The sequence below is a fragment of the Anopheles funestus genome, chromosome 2RL (assembly GCF_943734845.2).
Source record: "Anopheles funestus chromosome 2RL, idAnoFuneDA-416_04, whole genome shotgun sequence".
In the NCBI taxonomy this organism is placed as follows: domain Eukaryota; kingdom Metazoa; phylum Arthropoda; class Insecta; order Diptera; family Culicidae; genus Anopheles; species Anopheles funestus.
This window is the reverse complement of record NC_064598.1, coordinates 61392775-61412123: the sequence shown is the minus strand read 5'-3', so window position 1 is coordinate 61412123 and position 19349 is coordinate 61392775. Positions and strand designations below refer to the sequence as shown.

The 19349-nt window shown below is 41.5% G+C and overlaps 1 protein-coding gene across 1 annotated transcript in view; it reads left to right on the top strand.

Annotated features, from left to right (window-relative positions):
* Nucleotides 1-19349, top strand: part of LOC125761637 (protein disks lost) — a 78529-nt gene that overhangs the window by 56125 nt on the left and 3055 nt on the right. The window contains exons 2-6 of the mRNA XM_049422962.1: nucleotides 8039-8118; nucleotides 11585-13540; nucleotides 13934-14090; nucleotides 14185-14466; nucleotides 15795-15926. Of these exons, the coding sequence (XP_049278919.1) occupies nucleotides 8039-8118; nucleotides 11585-13540; nucleotides 13934-14090; nucleotides 14185-14466; nucleotides 15795-15926 (2607 nt within the window). The remainder of the gene's footprint in view (nucleotides 1-8038; nucleotides 8119-11584; nucleotides 13541-13933; nucleotides 14091-14184; nucleotides 14467-15794; nucleotides 15927-19349) is intronic.

The following is a 19349-nucleotide window of genomic DNA, read 5'->3' as shown; positions in this document are numbered from 1 at the left end:
AAGTTACTAAACCAGCACACGGAACGGGTGGTGCGAAGATGGAAATGGAAACTACACCGGACGCCAATTGTGATGAAACTTACTGTCAAACGAACACATGCTCCTGGTACCACCCAACGAGCAAATAGCGGTGTGTTTGTTGTGTGTGTTACTAAATATGTCCTGCTTATAGTTTCGTTTTTATTCTTCCTTCCAAATATGTGTTCATTAAACTTGATAACATTTTTCTGAAAAACTTTAAAAAAACACCCGCACATTTGTTAAACACTGTTTCATCACCAGTAGTTTGTGATGCAAAAGGAATGATGTTTTCTGGAATGGCCAAAAAAACAGACGCAAAAGGTGAAAGCTCAAAAATATCAAACTGTTTTTTAGACATTAAACTGTACTTCCCGTCGTACGAATATGGCGGAGGTAGTGCTTTTTATCGTTAACCGTTTTCAATATTTACAGCTATATTAAATGCAGCTAGACGTATTGAATTGGACATATAGAAACACATTCCAGAACATTGCATTTCGATAAGTGGACTGTTTGAATTAATAAAACATGTGCATGTGTTAATCCTGTTAGGTCTACTAGAATTTCGACGAGTTTTTTTCCTCGTTTTTATGAAATTACAATCCTACACAATTTGTTCCACATTCCTACCGAAACTACTAACCCCCTCAAGTGTTATTGGTTGCTGAAAAATTACAATATTATTGTGTGTATGTGTGTTTTATTTGAAACACTTTGCAAGCACTTCTTAATGACACGACTAACGCGGTCTGAACAATGTTACCTTTCGTTCGTTTGTGATTAGAAAGTAGTATCCTAACAGTTGTTTTTTTTTTGTACAATTATAAGCAGATGCAAAATACTGCATTTTAATAGTTTTCTTTAACAATTTTTCCCTCCTTCCCCCCACTTAATAGTGAGAGACTTATTGGTACGGAAATGGTTTCAATCGTCCTTTAGCTAGACTGCTCTCTGTCAGTATGACATCAGTATGGTACTGCAAAGAAAACAAGATAAAACCACACAGAACAGTGAATAAAAACATAATAAGACGATAAGGTTGTGTACTGAATAACAGAAAATGGCCAGATAATTAATTTGTGACTGTACGATTTGCTTAATCGGAAAGGATGAATACGATACGGGCGCATGCACGCGGAGCGGAAACGAATTATTAGCTGGTGTTTAACCACAATGTAGTGTGTACTATCTTTAATGTGTGAATCCGTCTTTTGAGCATTGTTAAAACGAACAGAGGCAAGGTAGACAGTTAAAGAACATCGGTTATAATCTATAAGGCAGCCATTATCGGCTCCATTACGGCGTTAGTGTGTTGGGCATGCTTATCTGCCGAAGGATAACAGTATGTATGCAATGAAGCATTCGCTCTTCCTTTGACCACTGGCGTGTATAATGGCGTAGGTTTAATGTGTGTTCGTGTGTACAGCGAGGAATTCATCTGGGTGTTTATGCCGGTGATGCTTTACCTTTCCGGCGGAGGCCTGATCAAAAAAGATGAATTCCTTTCCCAATTGTTCTTTAATCGTTCGTAAGATTAGTTAAGAGTGACCCCGGCCAGACGTTTCCCATAGTCGGTCGATCTGTTTCAACACTGAAGGATGTAACACAAGGCTTCTATTACTATTTGTGACTGATTATTGAAATATCTTTATAAGATACGTTTTACTACTTACTCATAAATTATGGATAAGCAAAGATTTTGTTTTTCTTTTCACCCTTTCATATGTAAACTGCAAAAGTGTTGCAGTACTTATAAATGTTTTCCTCCATCGTTTGTGTTTGTATGCAACTAGGAATCGATTAGTATTGTCCCGAATTACCGTTTACTACTACGAATCATGGGAAGGAAAAGGTAATAGAGCGCAAAATGGTGTAAAGTTTTAATACTTATATGATGCTAGTTACTACTACACCATTTGCTGTAGCAAACCACCAGATCAGTCTGAAGATCAATCTGTAAACAAAAAGCGATTCATACTTTATGTGAACTAGTCATGTTTTTTTTGAAAAAAAAGGAAAATTTATCGTTTTGTTAAACAGTAGCTCTTAAATAGCAAGTAGCAACTAAAGAATGACGCGTTGAATGACGCGCATGTTTCGAGTAGCAAATATTATCCGCACTCCGCATCAAACGAGAAACGGTAGTTATTGCACCTATTTAATTTTGATTCACTTCTACCTATTATTATGATTGTTATGTTTAAACAGTTTCCCGAAGCAGAAGAATAGTGTTGGCATAGAGAAGAAGAAAACTGAAGAAGTACTGACCGTATGGCAGCAAATGAATCGAGACGAATGTGGAAAGCGTAAGAATGAAGCTTCTTGACCAACGAAAAAAAAAAGATGCACTTACATCCTTCGCAATCAGTAATCTAGGGTTTTTTGCACAGAACTGGCTATGGTCAGTTTAAGTGTGAAAGCATATGAAATGAGCATTAGCTGGGGGGAGGAAGTCGATTCATTTTTGTACTGAAACTATACTCTACCTACTGAATGGGATGAAAGGATTATCCTTTTTTACATAGAAACGTACGCATTATTTGTATTATCCTGTATGACAATTTCACAAATAAATAATTTATTCTTAAAATGTTTGTGTTTTATTCTGTGCACTTAACTAATCACTAAATCCGAAACAGAAGAAATATGCAGCATCGTAAGTAATCATTTAGAATATTATAAAACGATTTATTGTAAGCTTTGTTTGCAAGGTGATATCAAAAGAAGAACCAGCAATGGAGTTAGCGAAACAATATCGTTTTCCTTGTTTAAATATTATATTTTGACCACAGAACTCTCAATATCGTTAAATCTTTCAAAATTCTCAATATCGCATCATAATACACCGTCTCGACGCTATGTTTATTAAAATTGCTCGAGTTATTACCTAGGATTACTAAACAAGATAACAGGATATAAAATCGAATAAAGGAAAATACTAACAAGCAGCTCGAATAATCCGAAATGTTGTTAATTATGTACATTAGTTAATTTCCTCAAGCGATACAATTCCTTATACAGAATTTTCCTAGCAGCAGCAATTTCCTCCGGGGTTGTTCGATGTCATTCTAATGACATGACTAACCCACCGGAACCTGGTTAGTCAGATTCCTAATATAATAATGAGTTTATCTTATCTTACTTAGAGTATGGAAATATTGAGGTGGGTTGTTCTATAGTCTGCCACAGATGCGGGACAACAACTCCTTCAAGACATTTTCTTCTGGAATGGATATTGCAGGTTTTTTCTCAGCTTTGGACAGAGTCCATATCACAGAGGCTGAGAGGACTTGCGGTATAACAGTTTTGCATAATAACCAACTTCGGCCATCGTAAAGAGGAGTTTTGAATGAAGAAGTTTTCTGGGACTGTAGAATGACCGAAATATAGTTCTACAGAGTATGTATACGAGCTCATTTCCCGGTTCCAATGTTTTGGTGATAGCATAGCCCAAAGCAAAACTCTAGTGACCTTTGCGAAAGCATTAAGCTTGTTATTTCGCATTCACCGGAATTAGAGAAATTTCGGGTTGCAGCTTTATCCGTACGTCAGCAAGTTACACTGCAGCGTATGCCGGTGCACCGTTTGCAACGTTACTACCGCGTAAAAGCGTGTAGAAAAGCGAAAGGGAGAACAACACACTGGCACAGAATGGGTGGTAACTGCAATCGAACATTGAAATCGATGGTAAAACAAAACACTGTGATTGTTTGTGTTGTTACTGCCACTGCCTAATGCCGCAGTATGTTGCGTATATGTGCTCCAGCAAAAACCCAATGTCCGTGTGCCCAATGCGTGTATGTGCACGATCGAATGTGGGTGGTTAGCTGGCCGTGTTGGTTGGTTGATTACGCCTTGCATTACGAAATTTGCACCGAAATGGATTACCGGTTTTTTGTTGTTGGTGAAGAGCAAACGAGCGAGCGATACCGTTGAAGGTGGTGAGCTGGAAAAAAGGAGTGACTGCCGTGTGGTTCGCTGTTGTTGGTCATTTGAAACGATTTTCCGATACTACCGTGGTGGCATGCGTGGCGAACTAATCGGGCCGAAAAGTGTGGCCCACTCGGCAACCGATACACACGACACAATAGTGATCGAACTGAAGGTTTCGCTGTGTGGCTGCGTTCGATCGATTGTGGTTTGATCGGTTGGGGAACGAGACGCACGTGATGATCGTGCCGTTAATTCGTACTTTGTGAGGTATTAATTTTTCGGAACACGTTCCCTTCTTTTCGCCTCGATCGGTAGCTTTCCAAAAAGGCTGTGGACCTTGAAGTACGCGCCCGGCGATGGCCGGACAAAACGAATGCGCGCACTGCGGAAGTGTTGAATTTTGGCAGCGCCCTTTTCGATTGAACACGTGTGTGCAATGGAAACTGATCAATCGATCAGAAAAAAAGTATTTTTGCATTATTGTTTCCTATTGTTCAGTAGAAATATGTTACATTTGTGCAACTGACCCACACACACACACAGAATGGCAATGAAATGAATTGTTCATCGTAAATTTATCTCCAAAAATCCATCATGAATGTGTGTTGGGCGTGTTGATTGAATGTATAAATAAAGTATTACATTTTTCGACCGCAATCGGTTATGATTGTTTATTTCGCTAACCGCATGCACGATCCGTACAGCAAGAAAAATGCACCAAAAAGAACGAGGAAGTTTAAAAAATGCACATACATATCTAGGGCAACCGTGGTTCGTACGGCTGATCGTAATTTAGGCGTAGCTTAATAGATAGCCTTATTTTGATTTTGTTTTTCGTTTTTTGCTACATTCTTAAGCCAGTTTTTCGCTACCGAAAGAAGTAGTCGATGTCTCTGTGCTTCGTTAGTTTCTAGCATTGTGTAATGTACCACCGCTTCGGCATTGCCACCCAGCAAAGGCACGGTACTGTCCGGTGGTTTCTTGTTTTGCGCCCTACCAGAGCACTTAAACGCTTGAACATGACCGTCGACGGGGCGGCAACCCGAAGGTGATACTACCGTGTCGTTTGTCGCTTGCAAATGGACACGCAGCGGTGTGTTTTCGTTAACTAAGCAACTAACCGTGGGTGCAATTGTTGTGTATCTGTTTATGGTGCAGCCCGGGCAGCGATAAGAAAACCATTTTTCTTGCGATTTTACATACATCGTCCGTAAGCGGTGTACGGTTGATCGTTGGCTGGCAAATGTTTGTAATAACACCGCAAAAGCTACGTAATGTTGCTCACATCCGTATGAAGCAGTTTTTTTCTGTTGAGGCGATAAGTGTGCTTTGGATCGTGTAATTGGATACATGAATGATTAGCAAGTACTACAAGACACGTCGCATTGATAGTGATCTTGAGCATAATTTCTTAATCGACATGAATAGAACACAGAGAGAGAGAGAGTAATATTGTTTATGCTGAATATTGCATATATTGATGTCTTACCTTCCAGTAATAAATGTACACCTTGTAAAATGTGATTATGAAATAAAAATCACTCATGCGTTATTTCACTTATGTAAAATTGAACTAATAATTCACACCAAAGGGCGAAAACTTCCAGAGACGTAACATCTCAAGATCTTTAGCGAGAGAATCCATCGCGCTGTTTGTGCGTTTCTACGAAACAGCGAAAGTAATTAAATTCCCTTTGTTGCCCCCCGGAAAACCATTTGCTCCACAACGATTACAAGCGACTCTCGTGGAAACGTGCCAAACGAGCTGCGAAGCTTTATGGGAGAATGGAGACGCGAAACAGATTGTACGTAAATGAAACGTAAGTAGAGTGCTGCCGCCACCAGAGACCTTGATCTTCAACCGAGCCGGGCTCTTGACCGTTTAAGCAGCAGGCAAAAAGGCTTTTGCCAAGATTCGCCAGCTCATCTCACGTGGAGGCACCTAAGGGGTAGGCCATTGAACTGTGAAACGTACGAAAGAGACAACGCTGGAACCATGAACAATAACAACAAAAAACAACGTTCTACAACACATCGAACAGAACGTGAAGAAGCGAAATCGGACAAGTATCTTCCAAGCTGAATTCCATGGATTAACATGGATGGGAACTAAACGAGAGCCATGGCGTACTAGTGTGTCCTGGTGTTTGTACGCGTGTATGTGTAGCTGAGCGGAAGTTGTCTGAACAAAACGATCACCGGCACGTACCGCGTTTAAGAATGCGTACAGTGAGAACAAGACGAGTTCGCGATGAACAGAATGGGGGAAAAAACAAGAGAGGTAGCCTAGCAGGTGGTAGCGGTGAGTCACGGATTTCCGTTCCACGAACCGAATAGGGGGCCATCGAACTAGCCGTCCACTATGCGATCATACGAAGGGCCTTAGGAAGGGTCTTAAGATAGGTCTGGAGGATCGAAGATCGTCGAATTTGATTAATTGCGAATATTAACTACAAGATGTGTGTATTGTCCTTAGTAGAATGGTCAGGAAGGAATGGAAATAAAGAGCATTATCACGTAATACTCCAATAGCCAAATGTTCATAGGCTCACAATGCCAATTCGCCCCATCGAGCCATGAGCCGGCTCGCTAGACGAATGATCCAACGATCGCATACCATTAAAACTCGCCTGTAGCTAGGCAGGATATCACCGGCAGGAAACCATATTTAGCCGCCACAAACCGTTCCACAGACAATCGACTTCCTCCGAATGAATTTTTGGAGGTTAATGTCAGTTCAAGGTTTTTTCGATTTTCAGGCACTAGATTCGCATATATCCTCTTTTTGGGGGAACGACCAAGGTAAGATTGGTGGGGGCTTGCCACTAGAAACCACAATTATTAGACGGTAGAGGAGACCCCATCGAATGTAGATGTTTAGTATGCGGCAACCCTATTGCTATGCATGACGCCTGCCTTCCACCTGCACATCGTATTATCATGATCAGAGTATCAACGCTCGCGTGGAAAGGTGTTTGCTTTCGGTTTCATGCTGGTCATGCTACCGTGCCACATTATATGGCAAATGGTGCTCAGGTGATGAGGTGTTGTTGCCCGTCCATTTTAATGTGGTTGAGCCGGTTATGCATGTAGTTGAATATCATAAAGATTCTTGGAAAAATGCTAAATATTTCGTTTTGTAAGCATATTTTTAATTTCTAAACCCCGATCGTAAAACACATCACGGCACGTTATGCACTGGTGCTATTACTTCCTTCTGCAAATAAGTTTCTCATATGTTCATGAAATTCCCAATTCTAATATACAAGGACAGATGTATCGACATTTGGTAACAACTATCGTATACTATTTTGCGAATCGAAGGTTGACGTGTCGTCTGCGCATACGTGTCGACGGCGGATCAAGTTCCGCGATGGACAATTTTTGCAAGACCATCACCCATCCACCGTCAACATCCTGAGAAAGGGAGGTCGTCCGGTTAGTTACCGGCTTTCGGTCAATGGAACTCCACTCGAACGCGAATTCCAACGCACGGCAGTGGCGGCCGATTCTAGGAAAGGGAAGTCCATGAAATTTCAAGTTGAAAGCCAAACACCGTCCCAATACACTTACAGACCGGGAACAAGCCGGAGGAAAAGTAATACAAAGCAAAATTATTGCTAAAACACCTCTCGATCACGAGGGTAGGTGGGTTGGATTGACCATTTGCGCGGTCAGCCAATGTTCGCCAACCAGTGTGTGTTGGGCAATATAACCCAACCCGGGTCCAGTTTCCGTCATCGTCGATCGGCTGATGATGGCTCTCGATGGTTGATCTTGATCTTCAGCTGTATGTCAATGAACGCACCATTCGTGCGAATTCGATGCTGGGCCGAAGGTAATCGTGATCGAAATGAGGTATAAGCCAATAAACCCGCCACCGAGGGTGAGGCAGCAGATTTTTCTGTAAAGCATAGCAACAAAAAAAGCAAGTGCTGGGAAACTTTTGCACACTGTGCTTATGATCTTTTAAACAGCGATGTTTCATGCTCTTCGCAGGCAGTCATTTACATAGTCACTAATGTTCTATTTCCTATCTTTCTTTTCGTTTTGGCTTCTTTGTGTGTGTGTGTGGACGAAATAGAAACATCAAACTCATCATCAACGCTCTCTGGAAGCTTTTGCCAGCTATTTCATCGGCTTCATCCGTGCACAAACTGAAGAGTAAGTATTACGGAGTCATTCGTTTTAAATTTGTTCTTCCACGCCGCATAACATTGGATAATTATTTAGTAATACAGCCTCTAAACACATTGTACTATTTAAACAATTTAAAAATGGACAACGGATCAACAGCAGTGAAATGTATTAAACAGACTTAGCACAATAGAAACGTAATATGTAAATGAGCACTGCTCATTCATGAGTACCCTCACCCGGACAGAGAATGCATCCAGTACCAGTTGAAAAGGGGTGGCATTAAGCACGTATAAAGAGGAAAGTTCTTTGGCCCCTGCTACGTGTGTGCGTTCTCTTTTCTTTACTAAGGCTTACAGTCAATCATTCGTCTCACTCGTGCAGAAGTATCGCGAACTTGAACTTGGCTGATCGTATAGAATTCACAATGAATCGCGAGCCCCCGTCAATAGCCTCACAAAATTCACACTCTTGCCATGGCGAGCTGGGTTGATGGGCTGTTTGAAAGATACTAGCGCACACACATACGCGTCCATAGGTATATAAGTGCAGTAGCAAGAGTCACTTCAGTGGTGCCTGGGCCTAACGTGCCGCTATGCTACAGTGTATCCGACGATAGTTTCAACTGTTAGCTCCCTTCCATTGCGAGCCTTTTCTTTTTTTGACCCTGACCATGATGGGAGGGCAGCATCGGCTATAACGAGAGCGGTCATTCTCCCATCGAAGGTTAGGCGGTTTGCCCGTTACATATTCCACCGAAATGATGCTGTTCAGTATCATTCGTTAACCCGCCTGGTTCATCGGGGCCTGGCTTACAGAACGTTCAACAGAACGTTGACTTTTTAACTGCTGCTAATGTTTCGTCGCGGTCACGGTTCGCGCAGCAAAGTCTTTTGTTCTACATCCCTGCATACACGTGAGAGGTTTTTACACGCTCGGTCCATTCGGATGGTTCTCGATGAGGCTTTAGTTTAGATGTATTTTTGAACTGTTTTTTTTTATTCATTGTTGTATCTCTTTTTGCGCTATATCTACTACAGCTCTGTCCAAAACTATAAATCTATTCATATTTTTAAGTTTTTTTTTCTAAATAATTTGTTAACAATTTTCTTTTGCCTTTAATTTTGGATTGTTTCCATATTTATATATTTGCGTTTCCATATTTTTGACAAATTTTAATAAGTGGGATGAGAAAAATTTCGACTCGCTAACGGCACTAATAAGCTATAGTAATAAGCCATTTGTTTTAACCGTTTATCAAGTTGGTTTAAATAAAATCTTGCTTAATTTCAAGCAAAATTCCCGTAAAAACAATTGATTTCAAAAATCGGTTGCACTTTTGAAAATTACGTTATTTAGTTTTGATTGGACCAGTTAAGCGATAATACAATATTATTAACTAAAACATGTAATTTTTAATTCATCGATCAGATTACAGCAATCTGTATAAAATGAGCGTCTAGTGTGGATCGTAGGAAGATATCAAAGAAGTTTTAGCTTTTAACGATTGATAAGAATATTGTTAACGATTTTTTTTATTCACAAGGAACGGTCTGGACGTATTGCTATATTATTAACGATTGATAACAATAGATAACTTTTCAATCACGTTGTGGATCAAATTATTCATATTCGTATTCGATTTACATATTTTTAAAAGATTCCAGTTATTATTATCCCTATATTAAATAATGATTTTATAGTTTTGAAATGCACTGTAGTTTAACAGCCGGAAGAAGATCTTGTTGCTCATATAAGAAAGGTACACAGTTTATGTTGACCTGATAGCTGAGTAAACTTGTGAACGAAAACATTCATGTTTACTTAAACTTAACCATTGAATTAACCATTTTTGAACTTACAATATTAATTCTTCCTTGTTCTGCGATCGTTCTGCCCTAATCAATTGCAAAGAATTTATAAGCCGAAAGTAACAATTACTCAATACGCCTTCTTCTCCCCTTTTTTGCGCGAAAAATACCTACATTACAGCAGGAAACAATGTTTTCCGCGTGTGGTTTGAACGTTCGTTTTCATTTGCTAAATTGATATCCGGCTTCACAATGAGAAAGCCTGCCGCACCATGGCAACAGCCAGAACAAAAGCATACACACTCGAACACAAACATCCCGTCACGATCAATCGATAACGAGGAGTAAAAAAGCTGATCTTTGGTTATAAAGCGGACCAACGCTCTTGGCATCCGTCGTTCAACGACTTCAGCGATGTGCGCGAATCGGTGAGTCTGCGTTTTGGTGGGAAGGTTACGAGGGGGTAAGAGGGTCTCGCAGAAGAAGAAGGTGTGAGAAAAAGCTACGGCGAACGAACGAGCACAAGAACAACGATAATGAAGGCAACGCCGATGGGAATGCGTGTCCCGATCGTAGGACCAAACGGAAAGTAGCGGCGGATTGCGGAAGTTGACAAAGAGTAGCGAATGTGTTGTGTGTTGGTGGCCGTGATGGGCAGGCGGCAAACGAACGGGGCCACCCTGTCATATGCTGAAGAGCTTTTTGCTCGACCTTGAACTTTCTTGAGCGCACTGGTGCGCGAACCATTTCTATTTTAAGCTGCATGATTAACCGAAGAAGACTAAGAAGCGTATCGTTTTCTTCGAACAAATAGAAAGAAGCGTACGCACCAACACATAGCAAAACATCAATAACTTTTTCACCTGTGCCGCCGACAGCACACCCGACGATGATGTGTGTGGGGTGCGTTGATCGATTGCGGAAGTCTCTTTACCTAGCGAGAGTGCCTAGCGGGCGTCGAGTTTAATTGCACAATAGGCCAGCGCCATTGCTTGATGTCATTATCTTTGACCTAATCTTAATGAGTTCGTTATGTTGCTTGTTTCTGCTTTAAATTTTATTCTTTGTTGTATGCTGTATGTGCCGGTTTGTCGTGAGAATGAACGCATTAATCAGCATACTTTATGATGCGCTACGAATGATATTTAAATTCTTATGTGATCCACTGTAAACCACTGCCCAGGCGGTCGTTATAAAATGGTGTGATAAATTTGTGTATTCAGCAAAGCAAATGTAAAAAAACATTTCAAGCAAAAATGAATAATGAAAGAGAACACATTATTTAATAAATGCATCGAATTCATATTTATTAAGCTATTGAACTAACTATATATTCAATTTTCTTTTTATTTATGTGATGCATTCTGTTGATATATTTCTACAAAATCTTATCGTTTGTTAAATAAAGCTATATTAAAGAAAAGAAAACGCACACGATTGTAAAATTTGATTTGCGAAAAAAAATAAATAAAATGAAATTTATCCAAGACACCAGAAGACATTAGTAAAATATATCTCTTGAAATCGTATTTTAAGCCAATAAAAACAAATTATAAACCAGATTTAACATAGTGTGCGAAAAAATCAATTGTTTTACTAAATTTGTTTTCTACACAAAATTTTTGTTTCGCTTTACATTGTGCTTTTATGACCCTCTGCATGTGCTCTACATCTTATTCCAGCTCATCAAAAATAGCCCCACCAAGATGTGACACACCAAGAAAGGTATCGGTCGGTAACGTGCTCCAGTCTAATCCGTCCGCCCAGCTGCGGAAACTGTCAATCAGTGACGGCTCTTGTTACCCAACGTCCGGTATCCCAGGCGCAGCAACACCGCTGTCCACCGAAGGTCACTCGATAAATAGAGCCAGCGAACTTGACACCACCGGAACACCGGTACATTTGATAGCACGGCAGCTCTTCGACCAGCACGGTGGTCTATCGGGTGTGTGTGAGTCGGATAGAAAACCCGCACCCGAATTTCGTACATTGGAATATTGTGCACCAGACGATAGTGAACTAAAAGGAGCAACCGGTTATTCCACACCGAAACGGTTCCCACCACAATCTGGTACAGCAGACGGGCAATATACACCGAGCAATAACGAAAATCAAGCCTTATCACGCTGCAGAAACACCAATGAAGCTGTTTTCGCAACACCTCCCCGTAGCAATAATGTTTCACGAAGCAGTGCGGGTAATATGCTTCTGTCCTTTACTAGCACGCCGATCGCCAGCAATCGTGGGAAGACAACGCCACAGCACGGATCATCACGCAACGGAAGTCTGGAGGTCTCATGTCCATCACCCAACACGTTCGGTAACGGATCACAACGTCAAGACGCTAGCGGATTAAGCGATGGTGGTGCGACCGGCCGGCGTAGCAAAACAAGCTTACCTTGCCTCGGCGATTATATCGTAGCGCAGACGACGAAACCTCACCGAAATCGTCGCTCCCCATTTGCCGGCAATAACAGCGGCAGTAATAATGAACCCAGTGGCCTAAATTCGTCGGGTATACCCAACAGTCCCATGTTTCAGGATGATGACTTTCCGCAGCTAAACGTGACTCCGAACAAGGACCCCCAAATACCCGTTGTCGATGATGGACTAAATGTGAGGAAGCGAGTTTCGCTGAACACTAAAACGTCCTTCAATGAATCGCAGGACGGTGCGCTACAAGGTGCGGGGAGTAGTGGGAAAAAGTCCACTAATCCAAGAAGACGTATTGCTCCGACGACCGTCAGTAGGACAGTGTCGGAACGCCATGACTTTAACTCATCATCATTTCGCTCGGAAAACAATCTCATATCAATCGAGTGTCATGAGGACGCTAGCCACGATCCTCGCGGAATGTTGCGTCATTTGAAGGATGAGATTCGAAGTGATTTCCTCCAGGCAGAACAAGCAGACCTGCAAAGAAACATACGCGCGAAACAATCTCTGCACAGTTCTTTTAATCATGCTGAAAATGCGACTCCTCCTTCTTCGGACCCTGCCACGAATAATATCGATGAACTCGTGCCAATAGATAGTAGTAGAAAAGAAGGAACGGATCCACCACTAGTGGTACTGGTAATCGAATTCGATAAAATTACTCAAAAACTAATCATCGATCGGCTCGTGACTATCTATGCGCTACTGATGGATCTCAACCTGGTGCCAAATATGTTGAACGAACTAGCCTATCTTATCAATTTAGTTAGTACGGAACGATACATCGCACCACAAAGAAACCTCGAAACCACATCCCCTGTTACCGACAATACCACAGCGGAGCTCGGCAACGTTCTGCGTAGCCCACATAACTGTGTCTACTTTGCAACAGCAATGCTTTACCAACAACGGACACTGCTGGCACTGCTTGATAGCACCTCGCTCCGAGTTGTAGTAGAGAACGAGCAGCTGGCGGTATTGCATCCGACGTTGAACGGTTTCCTGCGAGACATGCTGGCGCAAAAGATGAAACTTGAGAACCCTTTCATTCATCAGGGCTCTAGTGGTGGTGATCTGATGCTAAACAATAGCATCACAAACGTGTTCTACCAGCAAGAGAACGACACGAAGGATCACTTTCCTTCGTCGAAAGAATTTAGTGCATTTAACAAGCAGCGAGATTTGTTTTATGCTGCCCTAAGGTACGTTACGTTACGTTGATGGATGTATGATTTTTAATATTTAAAGAATTTAGGACAAGTTGATTTTTATATCACCTTTCACCAAGTTGCACTTTATATCACCAGGAGATTAGATTACACCAGCAAAGATATTTAAACGAAAAGTTCTTAATCGGGTTCTGGCTACAAAATCCACAAATATACATACACTACAGTGCAAAAAGCATTAAAATTTCGAATTTGTCATACATATCTACCAAAAAATAATATTTATTTCAGGCCAAATTAAGTGTAAACATAAGTCGATTAACCATTTGATAAATATTTAATTATCGTTCATTTATTCCTTTTATTTTCGTTTGTAACTTAGCGCAAACAAAAAGTTTTTTTTAATCATCTTACTCATTTCTTCAGAGTCTGGGAAAGCGAACATCTGAATCCGGCATGGGAATTTGAGACGAAGCTCGGTTCGAAAGTGCGAGCAATGCTGGACATTTTAAACCATCCCATCAATATGTCCCACTTGGCTAAACTGTTTAGTGCTCAGCTGATAATATCGTTTAATTTTGATGTAAGTGTAGAGCAGTGGCCCTTTACGTTCTCAAATACTTAAAGATAAACGCCAACATTAAAACAACTCTTGCTCCTATTTCTTCCACTTTCAGAACTCTGCTAGCGAGCTTCAAATGGCGCTACCAAACATCGACTTGACGAAGCTATCAAAGTTGCGCCAACGGTTGGTAGGGCCCAGCATTTTTTCCACACAGTATCTTTTCCCTGGCAGTCAGATGTTTTTTCGGGATTTTATTGTGGCTAGCGAAAACCATCAGATATTCATTGAGCAGCTAAAAGCGGTCCTCATTCATGAGCTGCTGCAGATGAATGGGTCAACGTACGAAGTATTCAGCATATGCGGTGTGGCAAATACGACCCGTTCGGAATACGTGGTAAGCCGTCGAGGATGGGAAAATGGGTCTAAAAGGTGGAAATGTCATAAAAAAAAAACCGTATGCGGCAGTACGATAAACTGGAGGGACGAATTCATTTTTGCCACAAGGCAGTTTCTGGGGTGGAACTTACGGTGCTCTCTGTGTGAAGCGAGGGAGTTTTTGGTAAATATTGATAAAACTTTGTTATCACCCCGTTGATGGGCTAGTGTGCTACCAGGGTATTCGAGTAAATGACTACTACGGACGTAAAATCTGAACGATTTGAAAAAATTTTTCATGTTAAAGCAAAGCATGAATTGTAAATAGACGAACAATATATTGTTTACAATATTAATAATTTGTAGCGCTTGTGGAAGAGAAACAAATTTGCACAAACTTACAATTTTGAAAAGATGATACATATTGGATGAGGTACAATAATTCAGAAATAAAATACCCATAACCCATGTGCGAGATTTGTAATTAGTTTGAAATCTGCTCATTCACTTGCTGTAAAGCATTGCCTTCGTAAGCATTTTAAATCACCATCGTATTTGCTATCAAGCTGTACACCGCACATTCGTAGACCGCTTGAGCAGAGAGCTTACCCATTTACTAACAAACGGTGAGCAATATTATCAAATCATGGAAAACCAGCCCCTCGAACGGTGGTGGTGAATTAATATATATGTGTTTGTGTGCATGCGTGTGTATCAGTACGTCGCATCAAAAACGGATCGATAACCATCCGCCTGTTGGTTCTCGCACTCAACCCGATTCAGCACAGTCGAGACACATCGGTAGTTAGCGCGTACTTGCTGAACACCCGCATTGGAAAGGCGGAAATAGAACGCCCGGATTTTACCAGCACTCCCTGTTTGTCGGCAGTCATGATAGAGTTCCATGTGTCTGTCTCCGATTACAGCTTCACTTTTTCCCTCTAGGAGGAAACGTGGTACCGGCCAGAGAAGTTCAGTGAACTCTGACTGTGCCTAGGGTTTTATGGTGGCTTATAATGGGGATGCTTTTATGTATATTTCGCATATATTTGTATGAAATTCTAACTTCTACTTCCCTTCTATCCGTTCTAAGTACATTGCGCAAAGCATCGGTGATTGTTGGGTCGGTAAACTGTGCTGCAAACATAACACAAAAGACCATGCGTCTCCATCAGATGGTAGCTAAAGTTTTAATTACTTTATAACTGCATTACTTCCTCAATATTTATCATAACTTAAACATTCATCGGCAAGCACTAAGCTTGATTTCTCCGTACTCTATATACTGCAAAACTTTGTCTACTAATTGTAGGTAAACATGTATTTCTTTTCCTTCGTTTTTTACAGGTTCGCCCAGAAACAATCGCCACGATGCGCTTGCTGGCCAAATTTATCGGGTTCATCATCGCGCGCCCATTCCAGTACGAAGGAGGCCGAAACACGATAGTGGAAAATCGTCAAATCGAGCTGCGTAATATGGTGAGCATTTTGTTGGTTCAATTATTTATGGCCAGTGCCACCGTGGGAAGCCTAATGTGCTGGATTATTAGTGTTCGGCCACATGCCCACAACCACAGGTGGCACCAATTCTTCTGGGGGGAAGTTGAAGGGGATGGGTGATGTACCCAATAGCAGCGATGGGTCTTTGATTCGAGCTGCTCCGTTCGCTCCATTCATGGATTTGGTGCGATAAAATCCATCGCCAAACGACTGCCTGCTGGCTGGTTGATGCTTTATGGTCCATCCGTGCTCTAACCCATACCCACACAAAATCGCACACACACACACAGGCACGCATTAGCACCGGCATCGGTCGTGCCACTCATCGCACGCAAAACATCGTTGGTTGGAGTGGTGATGTGCTTAGTTTGCACCGCAGGATTCACTGCCGGATTCGGCTACCATGGGGTGACGTGGTATTCTGTCTGGTACAGTCTGGTAATGGAATTTTCTCAATTTCCTCCCTTTGTCGGTACAGAATACAGCAAACTCATCGGGATGGTGCACTAGACAAGGGGGGAAAATGTAAGGAAAGGTAGCGTGAAAGAGACGCACCAGTGTGGGAGGTCTACCAGAGGTGATAGTGATTGCGGCCTTGCGAGATCCGGGCGTGTGGGAAAACAAAGAAAATGCGTATCAAGCTACCATGCGCAGAAAGCACCATCCGAGATTGTCCTGGTGTATAAGTGTCTGTGTGGCGCTGTATCCTGCCACGGATACTCTGTTGTTCTTAGACGGCAAATCGAGGTACGAGAAAACCATTTCTACACCGCAGTATCGACACACTCTCGATAGCGATTTCTCTCCTGAATGCTCTTCTCCTTTTCCGGGTATGCTGTTGTTTAGCCCGATAGTGCAAAAAAAAAACAAGGCTCGAATACAGTGGTACTCCCTTGTCTCCGGGAGCCAACTCTTGCAACGCTAGTACATGCCGGGACGCTATTGCTGCTGCTTGTTGCGCATAATCGCGTGGTGCTGTAGGTTTCGTGCGGAACCATCATCCTCTTCATCCTGCCACTGCTGTTCCTGTTTCGGTTACTGCTTTGGTTTGTTTTGAACGCGCCCTTTTTGAAGTTCCTAGGCAAGCGGGCATGTTGCGTGTTGTTATTATCAAATCTTCCACTTCGTTCGTATTGGTAATGCCGGCATACAGTATGGCCGCTCCCATGCCACCGCACAAGGAGCAGTGCGAGGATGATTTCTCTTCGCCGGTTTAATTTCGCCGCACGCGGTTAAACACAGCGCCTTTGCAACGGCGCTGCGGTGCTCTTTGTTTGCTCTGAAACAAATGAAGTGGATTATGATACACGCACAATTTTTTTTTGCAGCTTGGTATTTCACTAACGATTGTTTAACTCTTCTGGTGTAAAAGCATTTTTTGACATTTTTTTAAAAACGCTTTTAACACAATTTTATTAAACACGGAACAAATATGAAATATAATATGAACAATGAAATCACCAGTTCAGATATCCAAGCGGGTATCCAAGCGAGTTTATCCATCCTTTTATAAGATAATTTCTAAAAACAGTTCAAAGACATTATGCTCTCTGTAGACCTTTATGCGGTTAGCAGCAGTGGTTTTACCTTCCATTTTACAAAGGGTTGACTTTCCTTTGAAAGATCACTTACACGTGTCAAAAACCCTTGAATGGCTGTGCCAGTGTGCGTTTGCCACCTTTTCAATTTAACTTTTAATCCAAACCACCCCGTACACAGGGCTCTAGGGCCGTCTTGAATGTTTGTGAGCCTGTTGTTGATCTTTTGTGGTTTAGCAACACAACAGACCCCGCCTGGAAACATGCAATCAAAAAAAAATAAATAAATGTTGGAAAGTGAGAAGCGCTCACGCAGCTATGTTGTCTTGCTGAAAATTGGTCCATCTAAACTTTATAGTCTGATGTATGAAAATGTTATTATTTCAATAGCTTATTGTTCAATTTTCTTCCATTGTTGTAAAATGACGCATTGTTGCTGTGTACCAACTTATTCCTTATATACGGTTTTTATGTCTTTTCTAAATCCCTTCACGTATTTGCCACTGATCCCTTTTTGAAAATTGAAATCGAAAGACTATTGCTTTTAAAATCCTCACATCATTTATATACCACCTTTCACTCTCGAAATGGATGTTATCCCCCATTCAAAATAAGTTCGTCGTATGGAATGTTCTGCGTACGATTTGATTGAACGCGCAATAGCCTATCACTAGTGATAAGAACAACCGAGCGCTGCAAGGCAAATGCCGTAGGCGCAAAAAGGATACAACACACCCGCCAGCAAAACAACAAAAAAAAAACAACAATGAATGTGCTAAACGAAAGACAAAAGCTGGCTTTCTGTGGATGGACAAAGATAGAATAGCAGAACCAGTGTGTTCCTTTTTTGTTCCTCCTTTCTAATTCGTACGTTCTAGGCGCTTCCATCATCTCGAGTGATGGCTAAGGGGGTGGACATGTTTGTGTTTGTTTATCGGCGTCGGTGTGTCAGAGACCGGAAGGAAAACGGGGAGTGGGATTGGCAAGCGGGACCATGAAAGCTGTTGCATGTCTTACGAGGACCATTATCGTAAGAAGATACCATTACGGTAATTTTTCCGGGGACAACGGTATAGGCACCGCCGTTCTCCTGTTGCTTGCTCCAGCCCGGTTCGGAGGATGAAGCAACAGCGGCATCAGCACCCTTTGCCCCAAGGCTTATCATTCTTTGTGTTTGCGGGGAGGCAGGCTCACCGGATGTGCACCCAGAATTCGGATCAAATTTGCGTGCCCTTCTCGGAGATTCGCTGCCGAGAAAGTTCCCCTGCTGCTTGCTTTGTTGATGGTGCTTTTATTATTGGTGCGATTGTTGTTCTAATTTTGATACTTTCTGCTTCCTGTTTACTTCTTGGTTTTCTTGTTTTTTCCCCTGTAACACCAGAGCGGCAGTACCATGATATCGATTAAATGCAAAAGATTTCACCAAAGCGGAGGCAATCATCATCAGCTCGATCGGAGGTGGAATATTTTTTTTAACAGCGCAGCAATTAATCGTAATAATATTTAAAGTGTTTATGTTTCCACATGTTGAGTCATAATTTACAGTGACTTAAAATAATTGCTTTTGGTGAAGCGAACCTCTATGCCGCAAAATATTACAACCGCTTTTACTGTTGGGAGTTTTTCAACTGACAAGTTAATTAGGTCTGAACAAACCGCGAATTCAAGAAGCTCAATATAATAATTTGCATAAACATTACTTCATATTTTCATTTAAATTTCGATAGCAACGTTATTGTTTTTCAGGTTTACAGTTTCTTTGATTTAATATAATCGAACCATTTGTAAATTTCTGAATAATACAAAATAACTAAAACCTAACTGATGCTTTGTAATAATTGTGGAGTTGCACATAAATTCCAAA